General features: G+C 40.4%; 1 protein-coding gene across 2 annotated transcripts in view; it reads left to right on the forward strand.

Annotated features, from left to right (window-relative positions):
- Positions 1-17,530, forward strand: part of LOC106582707 (metabotropic glutamate receptor 4) — a 360,285-nt gene that overhangs the window by 207,384 nt on the left and 135,371 nt on the right. For both annotated transcript variants that reach the window (XM_014166038.2, XM_045705684.1), the window contains one exon: positions 7,271-7,487. In XM_014166038.2, the coding sequence (XP_014021513.1) occupies positions 7,271-7,487 (217 nt within the window). The remainder of the gene's footprint in view (positions 1-7,270; positions 7,488-17,530) is intronic.

A 17,530-nucleotide genomic window follows, 5' to 3' on the forward strand; every position in this document is an offset into this window, starting at 1 on the left:
CATACAAATGAATCCTGTAAGTTACCAATAAACTTCTTCCAAACATATCAAACAATGTTCCTAATCAATCCTCAGGTACCCTAATATGTAAATAAACAATAACATTTAAGACGGAGAATACCATTTAAGACGGATACCATTACCGGAGATAAAATAACGTGCGTGTCCTCACCGGAACGCGCAACAAACACTACAGCCAAAATGGGAGCCACTTAGAGAAACTATAAATTCTAGCTAATTTTTCAAAAAACAAGCCTAAAACTCTTTCTAAAGACTGTTGACATCTAGTGGAAGCCCTAGGAACTGCAATCTGGGAGGTCTTCCTTTTATATTCCCATTCCCAGCCATTGTAATCAGTGGCGAGCTGGGGCTAAAAAAATCTGGATGGATTATCCTTGGGTTTTCGCCTGCCATATCAGTTCTGTTATACTCACAAACATTATATTAACAGTTTTGGAAACTCTAGAGTGTTTTCTATCCAATAATACTAATTATATGCATATCCTAGCTTCTGGGCCTGAGTAACAGGCAGTTTACTTTGGGCACCTCATTCATCCAAACTTCCCGAATACTGCCCCCTAGTTAAATTAAAAAATCAGATATTGATTATCTCTTTGAGCATGGTGAAGTTATTAAATATACTTTGGATGGTGTATCAATACACCCAGTCTCTACAAAGATACAGGCATTTTTCTTAACTCAGTTGCCGGAGAGGAAGGAAACCAATCAGTGATTTCATCATGGGCCTAATTAATTTAATTAAATTGACTGATTTCCATATGTAAAATCTTTGAAATTGTTGCATGTTGTGTTTCACACCGCCTGATTTAGAGGTCCTGGATGACAGATGATGATGTTGAGGGAGAGGTTGGTGTTCCGGCACTACACTGCCAGGTCACTGACCTACTCTCTGTAAGCTGTCTCATCGTTGCCGGTGATCAGGCCTACCACCGTTGTGTCGTCAGCAAATTTGATGAGTGTACAGGGAGTACAAGAGGGGACTAAGCACATACCCCTGCAGTTCCCCCATGGGGTCGGCCCGTCAGGAAGTCAAGGATCCAGTTACGGGGGAGATGTTCAGTCCCAGGCTCCTAAGCTTGGTGACAAGCTTGGAGGGGATGATGGTGTTGAACACTGAGCTGTAGTCAAGGAACTGCATTCTCAGAAAGGTATTCCGCTCATTTTAGCCAAAAACCTGGTTGCTTCTGACAGGAGTCTGAAACTTGGTTGCAAGTGGATCTTCCATCAAGACAATAACCCCAATCAAAACCCCAATCAAAATCCACAAAGAAATGGTTAATTGGCCATCTCAGTCCATTTTTATTAGCTGCCCCTCACCTCCACTGGATGCCAAATAAAAGGGGATTTTCAGACTAATAGGTAAATGTGAAAGCATCACAAGTAGAATGATGCTGCACAATAAGTGCATGCCTACTTAAGGATTGGATGACTGTTTGGATCTCATTTAATCTAAGGACATTTACAAGTTTTATAATTAAATGTATTTATTTCATAGGGCAATATTTGAATTGTAAATTAGACATTTGAGAATGGGACATCAGTTTGATAACCAGAGAGGTCCCGATGGAATAGCTAAAGCCCTCTCCCCAAATATGTGCTTTAGTCTGTAGTCTAATCTATATTATTGTAGCTAAAATAATTTGTGAGACAATTAATTCTAATTAAGTGTCAAGATTGCCTTGTGATTTCAGTGTAATTCAACAAAAACAAAGCACAGGGGAGAGGCCTTGCAAGGTAATTGCTCTTTGTATTAGCTAATAAACATTAGTGTTAAACAAGTTATTCGGGATCATTATTGGGAGAATGATTTACTAGTCAATAATTGACAAAGTGAGTTTCATCTCAGCTGATGAGCAGCTCTCTAACATATGTAGTACAACAGGAGGGATAGGAAATAATCACTCAGCAAACACATTGCACAGATTCTCCAAAAACAGCATGTGATGAATACCGTATATTTAAAGAACCTAATTCACACTGGTTATTGATGCATGGCTTTTTGTGTCCCATAAATGGTAATGTTTTCTGTAACAGATTAATAGGGCTGAAATTCTTCTTCTTACAGAGATCCTGCTATTTCTGGAGGTGTTATTTAGTAGCTGTACAATCACAGTAATAATAACGCTTGGAAGTAAATACGTATCGGCTGTGCATATGTTTGCTTTCACACTTTGTGTGTGAAGTGACGTCAGAGCGCTTAGCCAGGTTGATAAAAACAGAGTAAAAAACACATGATGGTTTAGTCACTCAATAATTGTCTTTCAGCTTTAACTAAGTGTGATCACTTTTTCCCCAACCTCATTAATATTTCAAAAAGTGCTTGATAAAATGCAGGCCTGTGAATTTCAAGTTCTTGACTTGCTAATTGTGCTTACAGTTCTTAACTCCTTATCTCAAGTATTCAATTACAATTTGGATTCTACCAATGAACAGACTAATGAACAGACTAATGCAGGGTTCCCCAACTGGCGGCCGCGAGCCAAATCTGGCCCGCCAACAATATTATTTGGCCCCCCTAAATTAATTATGAATATTTTATTCATTAAAAATATATATCTAATAATAAAAAATCTCAGACCCGAGATGCAAAAACTCCAAAATGCAATTTCCCAAGAAGGAAGTTACCCTTACCTAAATAATGCAAAAGTATATTTTAACTTCATTCATGATGAGAGAGAATGCAGGAGACAGTCAACTAATAAAGCAGGCAGCGGACCATTTTGTGGTGCTGAGACGTAAAGCTGCAACCAACAGGAGGTGAACAGCGCCTGGTGCTGAAAATATGTCTAACCTGTTATGCAAGTGTTGAACAGCAACATATGGAGAGAACCTACACCAGTTGAGTAATACATTCAACAGTTCTTCATTTTAATTTGACTTTACAAATAACAAGAGAGCTTAACTGAGTCTTTCTCCGAGCCTAGGCCTATATAAAATAACTTAACTTGCTGAGGTAGGCTATGAGGCTTAACAGCATCTTTCACAATAAAACAATATGTCCTAATATAAGTGATTTTTTTATTAGGCCTATTTACAATTGCAACTGGCCAAAACTGTAGCATCCTACATAAAACAATAATTTAAAGAAAAAATTGCAATGTCTGTATCTGAATGTCTGTATCGGGATAGCCTGCTCTTGTAACGACAGAACAAACAAACAGAAAATACTGTCAGCTTAAGACCTAAATATCCCTGGATAAGCACTCACAATAATATGAGTATTTACTAATTACAGTCATATAGGCCACTAAGTTACTTACTCATTGGGAAAAGTTGCATTTCCCCTCGGACACAATCTTGTGGGTGTCGGGTGAGATGGATGTGATTTTGATGCGCAGGCAGTCCTCGATTGACTTATGTGAAAGCCAGTTCCTGTCGTGAAGCTATACTGCGTTCATAGAGGAAAATGAGGACTCGCAGGTGTAAGTCGATCCATTCATTGTTAGCACCTAAAATACAAGTTTCTTCATTGTGCTTTACTCCTCACATAAGGACTTGGCACTCCTGAGTGCATCCCTGAGATGGCTCGATGTCTGGAATTCAATCAACTCAGTTTGAATTGCGGGCTCATCCAGCGAGGGTATTGTTTTCTTAGCAAGGGAGGAGAATCTTCCACCTGGGCGGACTGTGAGAGGATCACGTACTAATGCAACGATATCCTTGGCCATGCTGTAGTCTTCAAATCTTGCGGAGAAGTTGTCTGGTCCCTCTGCCTGTCGTTCTTCAGTGTGCTGAAGTGCAGTAGCCTTCCAGATGACAAGTCCAAATTGAACAACTCAAGCTTCCTAGTAAGGGCCTCAAGTTTCTCCACCATGTCCATGACTGTTTTTCCTCTTCCTTGTAACTGCAGATTTAACTCGTTTAAGTGACAGAATTTGTCAGCCCGAAAAGCTGTGTGTGTAACTCTTCAATGTTTCTGCGTCGGGCATCTGTCTGTGGCGGGAAAGTCATTTTGAAAGTTCCATGCTTAGGTTCACAATGAAGTCTTGAGATGTAATTATTTGCAAACAGCGACATTTTCATTGCAAATAAGACCCACTGGCTTGGCATTGGGAAAATATGGTAATATGAACACATATCTCTCTGTACATTCGTCCCTGAAACTTCGATTTTCATTATCCACCGTTGTTTTGATACTTTTTGAGAGCGACATTTTCTCTTGCTATCAAGCTAATTATTCTGAATGAATGTTGATGTTAAAAACAATAGTGTAGCCTACAGTAGGCTACATGGACCTGTTTTTCCCCACCAATCAATGCACAGAGAAATAGACAAAAATATTAACTGAATAGAGACATGTTGATTTTATGAGCATAATCAGATCAAAATGATTGTTATTATCATCACTGAGTTAGTTATGTACTAATTTTGTTTAATTTGTTGTGTAGGCCAATTAATTTTGCTAATATTATATACTAATTATGTTCTAGCTCACCAACTATTAGCTCAGAAAAAATTGGACCCAAGGCCAAACCTACTGTAGTTGACGAACTCCGGTTTAATGCTTCAGAGTGTGAGAATTTAGCAGGAATGGCACCCAAAGGAAAATATGGTTAACAATAGTAATTCACAATAATCACCCTTTCAAATCTGTTTCCAGTTTTAACACCGAAGACCCCATCAACTCAATACCTACATGGCCTATACAGACACATCTTGGCTTATTTGGAAGGGATTACAAGACTTTCAAATGTTTTGAGCATCTCAAATGAGATTCTCCTGACTAGAGAATTTGATGTAGCTAAGTGCTTTTAAATGTTACATTTAAATGTTCAATGTTATGTCTATGTCCTCTTTCGTTGACCTAGTCTTGTTAAATGTTTTTAGAATGTATAGTTTCCAATCACAGTCCCTGCAAGGCAATCTCACTGCCATTAACAGACATTTTAAGTGTATTAAACCTGCTGTGCCTTAATTTTGTAGGTGTACTCTATAACAATTATATGTGGATTCCATGGATACAAATGCATTTCTTAGAACATGAATTACTCTCATCTAATTTCGCTTGTTTAATAATTTGTGACCATTAGCTTTCTTGTTTTACTATACTGTATGTTGGTAAGACATAATAGAAAGTAACAAACAGTAGGCTTATGCTGCCGATCAGGACATTGGCTTCCTCCGGTCTGTGGAAGAAAAGCTGTTTCATTCACTAATTAGCTGTCCTCCTTTAATTACAACATCACAGGCAGTCAACCCCCTAGCGCGAGGTTAATAGCAACCAACAAAGCATTAGAAGCATTTAAAATGGATCCCTGTTCTTGGGCCTGGAACTAACTCTACTCGCCACCCTACAGACGCCATGAAATTCAGCTGAGAATACTGCTGGCACCCTAAGTAGCAATTCTGTATCTGCTCATACAATTAGTATGTACTGGGTAAAGGCATAATTCAACTAGTGTGAAACATTTCCCTTTCCCTTGTTTTTTGGTGAACCCTTTATTGATGCTAACTACTACAGTAGCAGTGAAGTGTTTCAACTATCAACTCTACTTCCTGACTCTACCCACATCCAGTACAGTGCTGTGGGCAACACAGGTCTATTATTGTGTACTTCATTGCAGTCTTGCTACTACACTACTACAACAGAGAAATAGGGCCAAAGCATCTTTTGGTTCGTGCTGTAGCACTTCAGGGACTCTGCCCTCTAATCGGTCTCCTTGGATTCTTTTCAAACAGGACTAGTTGTGGTGTGTGATGGCCAACACCATCGACCTACTGTAGCTACTACACTACAGGCTACCAAACAGGCAAATAAAGAGAGAGGAACAAAGAGGAGTATGTTTTCTTCTCTGCACTGTGCAGTAGCTTTTTACCCACCGGGATGACATCTTACCTTATCCGAGCATAGATTTAAAGGGTTATCCAAATGCTGAAATGTATTTGTGCATTTTCATGTACTGCTGCATACAGATAAAGAACAGTAACATCCACTGACCAGGACCATAGCTAAATTACAGCTAAGGGTTGTCTGATGCACAGATTGCATGTGTCAGGCTTTTAAAGGGTGTAATTAGTGCTGAACTGGTGTCATAACAAATTGTCTCATTGTTTTTAAAAAGTGCGGTAGGGAAATGTGTCAAGAAATTATGATTGAAATGAAAAGTTGTTGTTTATGGAACTATAATAACAGTGATTTGTCGAAAATCACCGGTAATTGTGTTTCCAGAATGGCCCATAGGGCAGGAGCCTATCTCCTGTTTCTGTAGAGCGTGAGGAATGTACCAGGACTTTTTAGAGTCTTTGGTATGACTCGACCGGGGATCGAAACCCCAAACCTTCTAATCTCAGGACGGACACTAACGACAAGGCCACTGAACTAACAATGCTAGTCCATCTTAGAATTCATCTTCCACTCAACATTGGTAAAACATGATGAGGATCCAGAAAGGACGTGGTGCCAACAGATAGAGAGACACAACACTAAGTCGGTGACTCAGTCCAATGGCTGCCCAGATAGGTTTGGGTCTGTGGTGGGTGTTAACTTGACAGAAGGATGGCAATGGGTCAGATTGAGTGTGCCTCTGAGCTTGCTGCCCATGATAATGAACCACCTAGCTGTGGATGAGATGGAAAGCTGGATCCAGCGGGAAATCAGAGCTGTTTTTAGTATCAGGGTTCCCTTCCCGTAGTGTCACAACCACAAAAATAGGACGATAAATCACTGCACACACTTTATCACACCCAGGAAAACAGCTCTGCCAGTTGCACTGTGTGCTATATCAATATAGGACACATTGAGATATTTTCATGAGCACATTTTAGATGCATCCAAAACTCATAGGATACCTTAGTCAGCTATGTGTAAACTGCGTAAACAAAGTACTACAAAATGTTAGATTAATCAATAAATGAATGGATATGACTACTCAGGACCAGAAAATCTGCACTGAATGAATTAACATGTATATGAAAAGCCTCTCACACAGTGTTATTGCCATTGGCTTCATCGCCCTGCTTGTGTGTTGGTTGCCGATCCCCGTGCAGAAGCCTGACACGCTCATTTTCTCGCTGAGTAATCCCTCCCCAGTTATCTAAGGGTGACCCCCTGCGGTCTAAAGGAGACCCCTGTGGTTCACGGTACGAGCCAGCCAAGCTTGCAGGATGAAGTCATTTTTCATGTCCCCTGAGACTTAGAGACTGATTGCTGATCCGCTCTACCTCTGTCCCCACCCCCTTCCTGCTACAACTTCTTTGCCTCTTCTCCATCTTAACTCATCCCTTCTTCCCTCTCTCCCTCTCTCCTCAGATCCCCCAGGTGAGTTATGCCTCCACGGCACCGGAGCTGAGCGACAACACACGTTACGACTTTTTCTCACGCGTGGTGCCCCCAGACACCTACCAGGCACAGGCCATGGTGGATATCGTCAAGGCCATGCGCTGGAACTTCGTCTCCACCGTGGCATCCGAGGGGAACTATGGAGAGAGCGGTGTGGATGCCTTCATACATAAGTCTCGAGAGGACGGTGAGTGGGTTCTCTGTGGTTTCGTTCTGTTCATTCATCATTCCTCTTGCCATATGATCTGAAGATGACTCAATAGAAGATGGCCCCTAGTGGTACAACTGACCTATTTTCCCTGGGTTTGTCTTCTGTACGTATAAAATCCATATAAATTCCACCCAAAACAACAACTGGCACAAATACATTCACAGATCAAGGAAAATACCGTAGTGTTTCTCAAAAACATTTGAATGTGTGTGAATCTAACTTCAGATATGGAATATACGCTATGTACAGTTGAAGTCGAAGTTTACATACACTTAGGTTGGAGTCATTAAAACTCATTTTTCAACCACTCCACAAATTTCTTGTTAACAAACTATAGTTTTGGCAAGTCGGTTAGGACATCTACTTTGTGCATGACACAAGTAATTTTAACAACAATTATTTACAGACAGATTATTTCACTTATAATTCATTATATCACAATTCCAGTGGGTGAGAAGTTCACATATATTAAGTTGACTGTGCCTTTAAACAGCTTGGAAAATTCCAGAAAATTGTGTCATGGCTTTAGAAGCTTCTGACAGATAAGCTTCTGATAATTGACATCATTTGAGTCAATTGGAGGTGTACCTGTGGATGTATTCCAAGGCCTACCATCAAACTCAGTGCCTCTTTGCTTGACATCATGGGACAATCAAAAGAAATCAGCCAAGACCTCAGAAAAAAATTGTAGGCCTCCACAAGTCTGGTTCATCCTTTGGAGCAATGTCCAAATGGCTGAAAGTACCACGTTCATCTGTATAAACAATAGTGCACAAGTATAAACACCATGGGACCATGCAGCCGTCATACCACTCAGGAAGTAGATGTGTTCTGTCTCCTAGAGATTAACGTACTTTGGTGCGAAAAGTGCAATCAATCCCAGAACAACAGCAAAGGATCTTGTGAAGATGCTGGAGGAAACAGGTACAAAAGTATCTATATCCACAGTAAAACGAGTCCTATATCAACATAACCTGAAAGGCCACTCAGCAAGGAAGAATCCACTGTTCCACAGCCGCCATAAGTAAGCCAGACTACAGTTTGCAACTGCACATGGGGACAAAGATTATAGTTTTTTGAAGAAATGTCCTCTGGTCTGATGAAACAAAAATAGAACTGTTTGGCCATAATGACCATCGTTATGTTTGGAGGAAAAAGGGGGAGGCTTGCAAGCTGAAGAACACCATCCCAACCGTGAAGCACGGCGGTGGCAGCATCATGTTGTGGGGGTGCTTTGCTGCAGGAGGGACTGGTGCACTTCACAAAATAGATGGCATCATGAGGTAGGACAATTATGTGGATATATTGAAGCAACATCTCAAGACATGAGTCAGGAAGTTAAAGCTTGGTCGCAAATGGGTCTTCCAAATGGACAATGACCCCAAGCATACTTACAAAGTTGTGGCAAAATGGCTTAAGGACAACAAAGTCAAGGTATTGGAGTGGCCATCACAAAGCCCTGACTTCAATCCTGTAGACAATTTGTGGGCAGAACTGAAAAAGCATGTGCGAGCAAGGAGGCCTACAAACCTGACTCAGTTACACCAGCTCTGTCAGGAGGAATGGGCCAAAATTCATCAAACTTGTGGAAAGGTTGTGGAAGGCTACCTGAAACGTTTGACCCAACTTAATCAATTTAAAGGCAATGCTACCAAATACTAATTGAGTATATGTAAACTTCTGACCAACTGGGAGTGTGATGAAAGAAATAAAAGCTGGAATAAATCATTCTCTCTACTATTATTCTGACATTTCACATTCTTAAAATAAAGTGGTTATCCTAACTGGCCTATGACAGAGAATTTTTACTAGGATTAAATGTCCGAAATTGTGAAAAACTCATTTTAAATGTATTTGGCTAAGGTGTATGTAAACTTCCGACTTCAACTGTATACACAACAGTATGTGGACACCACTTCAAATTTGTGGATTCAGCTATTCCAGCCACACCTGTTGCGGACAGGTGTATAAAATCAAGCACACAGCCATGCAATCTCCATGGACAAAACATTGGCAGTAGAATGGTCTTAATGAAGAGCTCAGTGACTTTCAACGTGGCACCGTCATAGGATGCCACCTTTCCAACAAGTCAGTTCATCAAATTTCTGCCCAGCTAGAGCTACCCTGGTCAACCTTAAGTGCTGCTATTGTGAATTGGAAACGTCTAGGAGCAACAACAGCTCAGCTGCGAAGTGGTGGGCCACACAAGCTCACAGAATGGGACCACCGAGTGCTGAAACGCATAGTGCGTAAAAAGTGTCTGTCCTTGGTTGGAACACTCACTACTGAGTTCCAGATTGCATCTGGAAGCAACGTCAGCACAATAACTGTTTGTCAAGAAAATCATGAAATTTGTTTCAAGGCCAGGCAGCCATACACAAGCCTAAGATCACCATGCGCAATGCCAAGCGTCAGCTGGAGTGGTGCAAAGCTCACCGCCATTGGACTCTGGAGCAGTGGAAATGCATTCTCTGGAGTTATGAATTACGCTTCACCATCTGTCAGTCTGACGAAAGAATCTGGGTTTGGCGGATGCCAGGAGAATGCTACCTGCAATGCATAGTGCCAATGGTAAAGTTTGGTGGTGGAGGAATAATGGTCTGGGACTGTTTTTCATGATTCGGGCTAGGCCCCTTAGTTCCAATTAAGGGAAATCTTACTGCTACAGCATACAATGACATTCTAGACGATTCTGTCCTTCCAACTTTGTGGTAACAGTTTGGGGAAGGCCCTTTACTATTTCAGCATGACAAGTCCCCCATGCACAAAGCAAGGTCCATACAGAAATGGTTTGCCGAGATTGGTGTGGAAGAACTTGACTGGCCTGCACAGAGCCCTGACCTCAATCCCATCAAACACCTGTGGGATGAATTGGAACGAGCCAAGCCTAATTGCCCAACATCAGTGCCCGACCTCACTAATGCTCTTGTGGCTGAATGGAAGCAAGTCCCCACATAAATGTTCCAACATCTAGTAGAAAGCCTTCCCAGAAGAGTGGGGGCTGTTATAGCAGCAAAGAAGGTACCAACTCCATATTAATGCCCTTGATTTTGGAATGAGATGTTTGACGAGCAGGTGTCCACATACTTTTGGTCATATAGTAAGTATATCATAACTTTAATCCTAACTTGAGATATGCATTATGGCTCCTTTTACATTTTTCATTCCCTTCTGCATTTAAATTCCCCTTAGGTGGTGGAAATAGAAGTGTTTCACTGAATTCAACTCTTGATGTTTGATATGGTACGTACAGGGCCTTCAGAATGTTTTCATAACCCCTTGATTTATTCCACATTTTTTGTTACAGCCTGAATTCTAATAGGATTAATAATAAAACATCACCCAATCTACACACAATATGCCATAATGATGAAGTGGAAACATGTTTTTAGAAATTGTTGCAAATTTATTGAGAATGAAATACAGAAATCTCTCATTACATAAGTATTCACACCCATGAGTCAATACATGTTAGAATCACATTTAGCAGCATTTCTGGGTAAGTCTTTAAGAGCTTAATACACCTGGATTGTACAATATTTCTTTAAAAAAGAATTCAAGTTCTGTCAAGTTGGTTGCTGGTCATTGCTAGATCGCTGATCATTGCTAGACCGGCATTCTGCGCAATCCACAATGGCACGAAAGCCAAAACACACAGCACAGGTACTCACACGCACCAACGGACATAGTAACAATAATGGACAGCCCAATGGAAACCAATGGGCACACTTATACAAGTACTAATCAGTGGGAATAGGGGACAGGTGTGCGTAATGAAAGTTCCAGAGGTATTCGTGACAGTACCCCCCTGACGCGCTGCACAAGCAGCGCAACGACACCGGCCTCGAGGACGATCACAGGAACGCAGTGCGGGTCGATCAGGACCCGATGCAGCTGCCAAAGTTGCATCGTTGTTGGACGGGCCAGTTGCCGCTGCCAAAGTTGCGGTGGCGTCGGACGGACCAGTAGCAGTGGCGTCAGACGGACCAGTTGTGGAGGCATTGGACGGGCCAGTTGTTGCTTCGTCGGACGGACCCGTTGTGGCAACGTCGGACAACCCAGTTGCAGCTGCCGAAGTTGCGGCGACGCCGGACGGACCAGTCGCAGCATCGTCGGACGGGCCATTCCCGCTGTCTCCCTTAATGGTCCATTATTCTGTCACGCTGGCATAAATTATTCGGGAGACAGGCGCAGGAATGCTTAATAGGGTTTTTTATTAAGCCCAAATTACGGAGTGTCGTATAAAGGCACGGGGACGAAGACCAAACAAACACGTAACAAAACACAGGGTAGAAACCGAAACAAAAGAGTGAGGACTACCTTGAATAAATAACAAAAGCGTACAATGATTAAGCCTTTAAGAGTTTTATACACCTGGATTGTACAATATTTGCACATTATTCTTTAAAAAAATTATTCAAGTTCTGTTGATCATTGCTAGACCGCCATTTTCAAGTTTTGCCATATATTTTCAAGTCAAAAATGTAACAATGCCACTCAGGAACATTCAATGTCGTCTTAGTAAACAACTCCAGTGTATATTTGGCCTAGTGTTTTAGGTTATTGTCCTGCTAAAAGGTGAATTTGTCTCCCAGTTTATGTTGGAAAGCAGACTGAACCAGGTTTTCCTCTAGGGTTTTGCCTGTGCTTAGCTCTATTCCGTAGTTTTTTTTTTCAGAAGAAATCTATTCTCCTTGCCGATGAAAAGCATACCATGATGCAACCACCACCATGTTACTTAATATGAAGAATGGTGCTTAGTGATGTGTTATGTTGGATTTGCCCCAAACATAACATTTTGTATTCAGGACATAAAGTAAATTTCTTTGCCACATTTTTTGCAGTTTTACTTTACTGCCTTATTGCAAACAGGATGCATGTTTTGGAATATTTTTTATTCTGCACAGGCTTCCTTGTCTTCACCCTGTCATCTCCTATCACAGCCATTTAATGTCACCATTTGCCTCTGTGAAATCCCTGAGTGTTTTCCTTCATCTCTGGCAACTGAGTTAGGTAGGACCGTATCTTTGTAGTGAGTGGGTGTATTGATACACCATCCAAAGTGTAATTAATAACTTGAACAGGGATATTCAATGTCTGCTTTTTAAATTTTTCCCATCTTCTAATAGGTGCCCTTCTTTGCGAGACATTGGAAAACCTCCCTTGTCTTTTTGGTTGAATCTGTGTTTGAAATTTACTGCTCGCCTGAGGCACCTTACAATTATCTGTATGTGTGGGGTAGAGAGATGACATACTCATTAAAAAATCATATTAAACACTATTATTGCACACAGAGTGAGTCCATACAACTTACCATGTGACTTGTTAAGCAAATTCTTACTCCTGAACTTATTTAGGCTTGCCATACAAATGGGTTGAATACTTATTGACTCAAGACATTTCAGCTTTTCATTTTTAATTAATTTGTTAATATTTCGAAAAACATGATTCCACTTTGACATTAAGGTGTATTGTGTGTAGGCCAGTGATACAAAATCTCAATTTCATCCATTTTAAATTCAGGCGTAACACAACACGTGGAAAAAAATCAAGGGGAGTGAATACTTTTTGAAGGCAATGTATATCTTCGGCTACCAGGGGATTGTCTGAATATCAAGTGCACAATAAAACTGTCCAGAGAGATAAATCAGTTGCATAGTAAGAATGTGGCCTCAATATAGACATTAATACTATACGTCGGTAATAATTGATGGTCCATTTATGGCCTCAAGTGGGTTTTGAATGATTTGTGACTACAATGAGCTCTAAAGTTGGTTTGTCATGTTTATTAGTAGAACGAGGCTATAGAGTATTTTGAGAAACCCTTCCTTGTACTCAGAAATTCTGAGCAAGAGCATGATGCTGTCTGTTTCACTCTTTATAACTACATATTTTTTTGTTAGAGGAGCTTAGTGTGTCAAGTGCCTTGTCACCTCCATCTTACACAACTGCCTAACAGCAGCTACCTGTTTTTTCCTCTTCTTTTTCGCAATATGTGACTGAAAAAGCACAAAGATATTGTTTTGGTTAAGTGTTAAAGTCAATCACATCAGCCTCAGTGTACGATGAACTATTCCACACCTGTAATTCCATTGGTACTAAAAACAGTGCAACTCCATCAGATGTTTGTCTAACGTCAACACCGTCAGAGTGCTGAAAGAGCTGATAGAATGGTCCTGTCTTATTGGGGATTTTCAAATGAACCATTTTCCATATTTTACGAATGTTTGTTTCAAACTTATTTTTAGAGGGCAAAAATATGTCTGTTTTGAGTATCTGTTGTCAATTCAGTCAGTGGCTTGACAAATCCGTCAGTAGCTAGGTTTCCATCCAATTGGGACAGATTTTCATGTGAATATAAAAGAAAATCAACATAAAAACAATAATGCACATTTTCCCATGTGTTTCCGTCAAATTGACTTGGTGCAGATACAAGTCTGTGCATGATGACACAGTGCACATACAAATACATTTTGTGGTTAAATTCCCATGTACCTAATAAAAAATACAAGTTAAATGGTTTTCCATCACATTTTCAACTCTACTGATGGTTTTCTCACCAAAAAACGGTGCGTTATATACAGTAGCGAGTGTGCCCACTCCAGTATTGGCATGTGCACTCTAGCCAAAAGCGAGAAGGTACTGTATCTATGCGCTGTTGGCTAAAGCGTACATGTAGTGTACGTGATGAGATTATTTTTATTTTTCAAACGGTAGTCGAGCATCGATTATTATGTCATCAGAAAAAGACCCTCAATATTTATTGGAATGGAGCATATAGCTTATCACCTTGCACTTTCACCACCCTGTGAAGTTCATCATCATTTTATTTCATCTGTAGCCTAATAAACGTCATGCGTTCCTGAAGAGTCATAGTGTTAGGACCACACAAGATGCCATCGTGTGACTCCAAGTTTACTTCGATATGATGGTTATGATATTAATATTTCCACATAAAAGTGTGTCTGCTGACATTTCTCACATAATTCACTTTACCGAACACAAAAAGATCCCACCTGGTCTAACGTATTTCGTTTTGTCGACATTTGGAAAGTTTACTGAAAAATGTTCTATTTCCATCAGGCCTGTCATTACATTTTTTTATACGACATGTACTTTGCTCACATAAAAAGGTTGGATGGAAACCTGGTTACTGATGGAGTACATTTTTTTGTCAATATTCCAAAAATATATTTTAATCACTATTCTGCATGGATGCTTAAACAATTGAAGTATTTGCTGTGCTAGACCTAAGCGACAATGTTTGCTTTATAAAATGTTGTTTTATGTTCTAAATCTAGAAAAACATGCCAACATCCTAACGAAATTAGCCCTGGAGCATTTACTAGTGCTATAAAACAATCCAAAAAGAAGTTTGGAGATTATTCAAATATATAATCTAATCTTAGAATCTAATCTTAGAATTTAACACTCAATGCCATTAAACACAATAATTATGAAAATCAAATGCCTGTTATGGTAAAATAGCATGAGATTAGCTATAATACTGAAAGGTTATTCTCTCTGCTCCATAAAACAATTATACAAATTATTGTTAGGGGGGGGGTGAGGCTTGATCTAAACTTGCACCTACACCCACTTTACATTTGGTCATAGTTCTTCCCTCAGTCATCAAGGAATTCAGATTTAGTGGTGTGCTTATTGACAAACATTGCAATACATTACACAATCTGTCATTATACAATGGGTGGGTTTAATCCTGAATGCTGATTGATTAAAACCGCATTGCAGCCGGTGTCTATTCCACAAGTTACCATCAGCTAAATCTATGATGTTGAAATGCCTATTTATCTGTTCCATTTCACTGTGCAATCCACTGGCTCATCAGCCCAACCAGACAATTTCTAAACTTGATCACCACTATAAAAAGCAGCTAGACATTATCTCACATTTCTTTTAGAGTAGCATTTGTTTTTCAACAGCGGAGATTTGTGTAAACCTTGCTGTCTGTCTCTCCAAAATTTGAAACATTGTTTCAATATTCAAATTTGATCTCCAGCTGTCCCATAGTAAGGAACGTGTCGGGAGTCAGGACGAAACAGACAAGCAGACAGCTTTTCTTAGCCAGTCTAAATCATAAATCAGCTGGCATAATTTGTATGGATATATATACAAAGAAATGTCAATAGCAAACAGGTATAACAAAACGAAATGCAGCTAGTTTGCAGTCTTTTCAGCTTCAGTTTGAAGTGATTATGTTAGCTGTGTTGTTGGCTAGCTCCTCTGAACAACAGTGTCCTGATGAGAGAGCACATTTTCTATGCCAGGCGAAATCACGCATCATTAGATCATTGTTTGGATGTATCCAAATAAATGTCACTAGAAAACAGCTTAAATAAATGCAAATGCAGCTACTTTGCTGCTGCACTGTTTGATGTGACTGTAAGTTAGCCGTAGTTGGCTAGCTAGCAAGCAAGGGATAAGAACATTGCCAGCCAGTATGGCAATGGATAATTTAGAACGAATGACTGGATCACGTCCATAGATACAGAACAAAAAGACTGAACGACTGGGTCGCGTCTCTGGTAACTGAACCAATAGTACGAACAACCAGCCGGCTTGGGTAGTAACCCTAGATTTGTGCGAGACCATATCTCGTGGAAGGATGAAATAGTATGAATAAATTCATCAAAATATATATATTTTATGAAAATATGTAAATCATTATTTTAATATGTTGGTAACCCGTTGTATTAAAGTGATTATGCCCTCGAAGCCAGTGTTTGGAGGATATATTTGCACGGTTTGCTGGCCCGAGACGAACAACACCCGTGCCAATATATCCTACAAACACCGGCTTCTCTGGCATTATCACTTAAATGGTCTCTTACCAACTCCATTGACAAACTCCCTAAAACCCAAAACATAATGCTCTCTCTTTAGGCTTTTTCCCAGGCATGTGGGTGTGTTTCTGCATTCAGGTAGGCGGTAACAAAACTGTCAACATTGCACATGGCTGCCTGTTTACAAATGCTACCTGTCAGTCTGTCTAACATTAATTTAGCAATATGTCACTAGTGCATAGCGACAACACTTATCGAGGTACAACATGTTCTATTGAACTTGCAATTGCTACAAGCTCCGTAAATTCTACAAGCTGCATTGTTTCCTGACTGTCCATTGTAAAATCTGGATATCTCTGTATGACAGTGCAGTGAATTAGAAACTGCAGGAGTTAGAATCCATAAACTAAGTTTAATTTGTGGAGAGGGAACAAGGGAGCAGGAAATCAGTAAAAGATCAATTGGTGTGTCCTAACACATTAGGCATTTCAGTACACCACAACCAGGTGCTTAACCAACAGCAGATGTGATTATAAGTGTAAGGTAAATTATGCCAAATGGTATATTAAGTTATTATGTTATCATATTTAGGTAATAATAAATCATAATACATTACATATGCATGTACAAAGTGCTTTTCTAGAACCCAAAGTAGAGGCTTTACAATATTGCAGCAATAAGGTAATGGGTTTTACATACTGTAGGTTCATCATGTTCCTGTGATGCTGGCATAAATTATTTGGGAGACAGGCGCAGGAATGCGTAATAGGGGCACGGGGATGAAGACCAAACAAACACATATCAAAACACAGGGTAGAAACCCAAAACAAAAGAGCGCGGAATACATCGAATAAATAACACAAGCGCACAATGATTAAGACACGGGACGAGACCCATAATCATCTATGCAATCCACAATGGCAATCAGCCAAAACACACAGCACAGGTACTCACACGCACCAACGGACATAGTAACAATAATGGACAGCCCAATGGAAACCAACAGCCACACTTAAACAAGCACTAATCAGTGGGAATAGGGGACAGGTGTGCGTAATGAAAGTTCCCCCCACCCCCCTGATGCACTGCACCAGCAGCACAATGACACCGGCCTCAAGGACGATCACAGGAACGCAGTGCGGGTTGATCGGGACCTGATGTAGCTGCCGAAGTTGCGTCGTCGGACGGGCCAGTTGCCGCTTATAAAGTTGCGTC

Source organism: Salmo salar, chromosome ssa22 (genome assembly GCF_905237065.1).
Source record: "Salmo salar chromosome ssa22, Ssal_v3.1, whole genome shotgun sequence".
Lineage (NCBI taxonomy): Eukaryota > Metazoa > Chordata > Actinopteri > Salmoniformes > Salmonidae > Salmo > Salmo salar.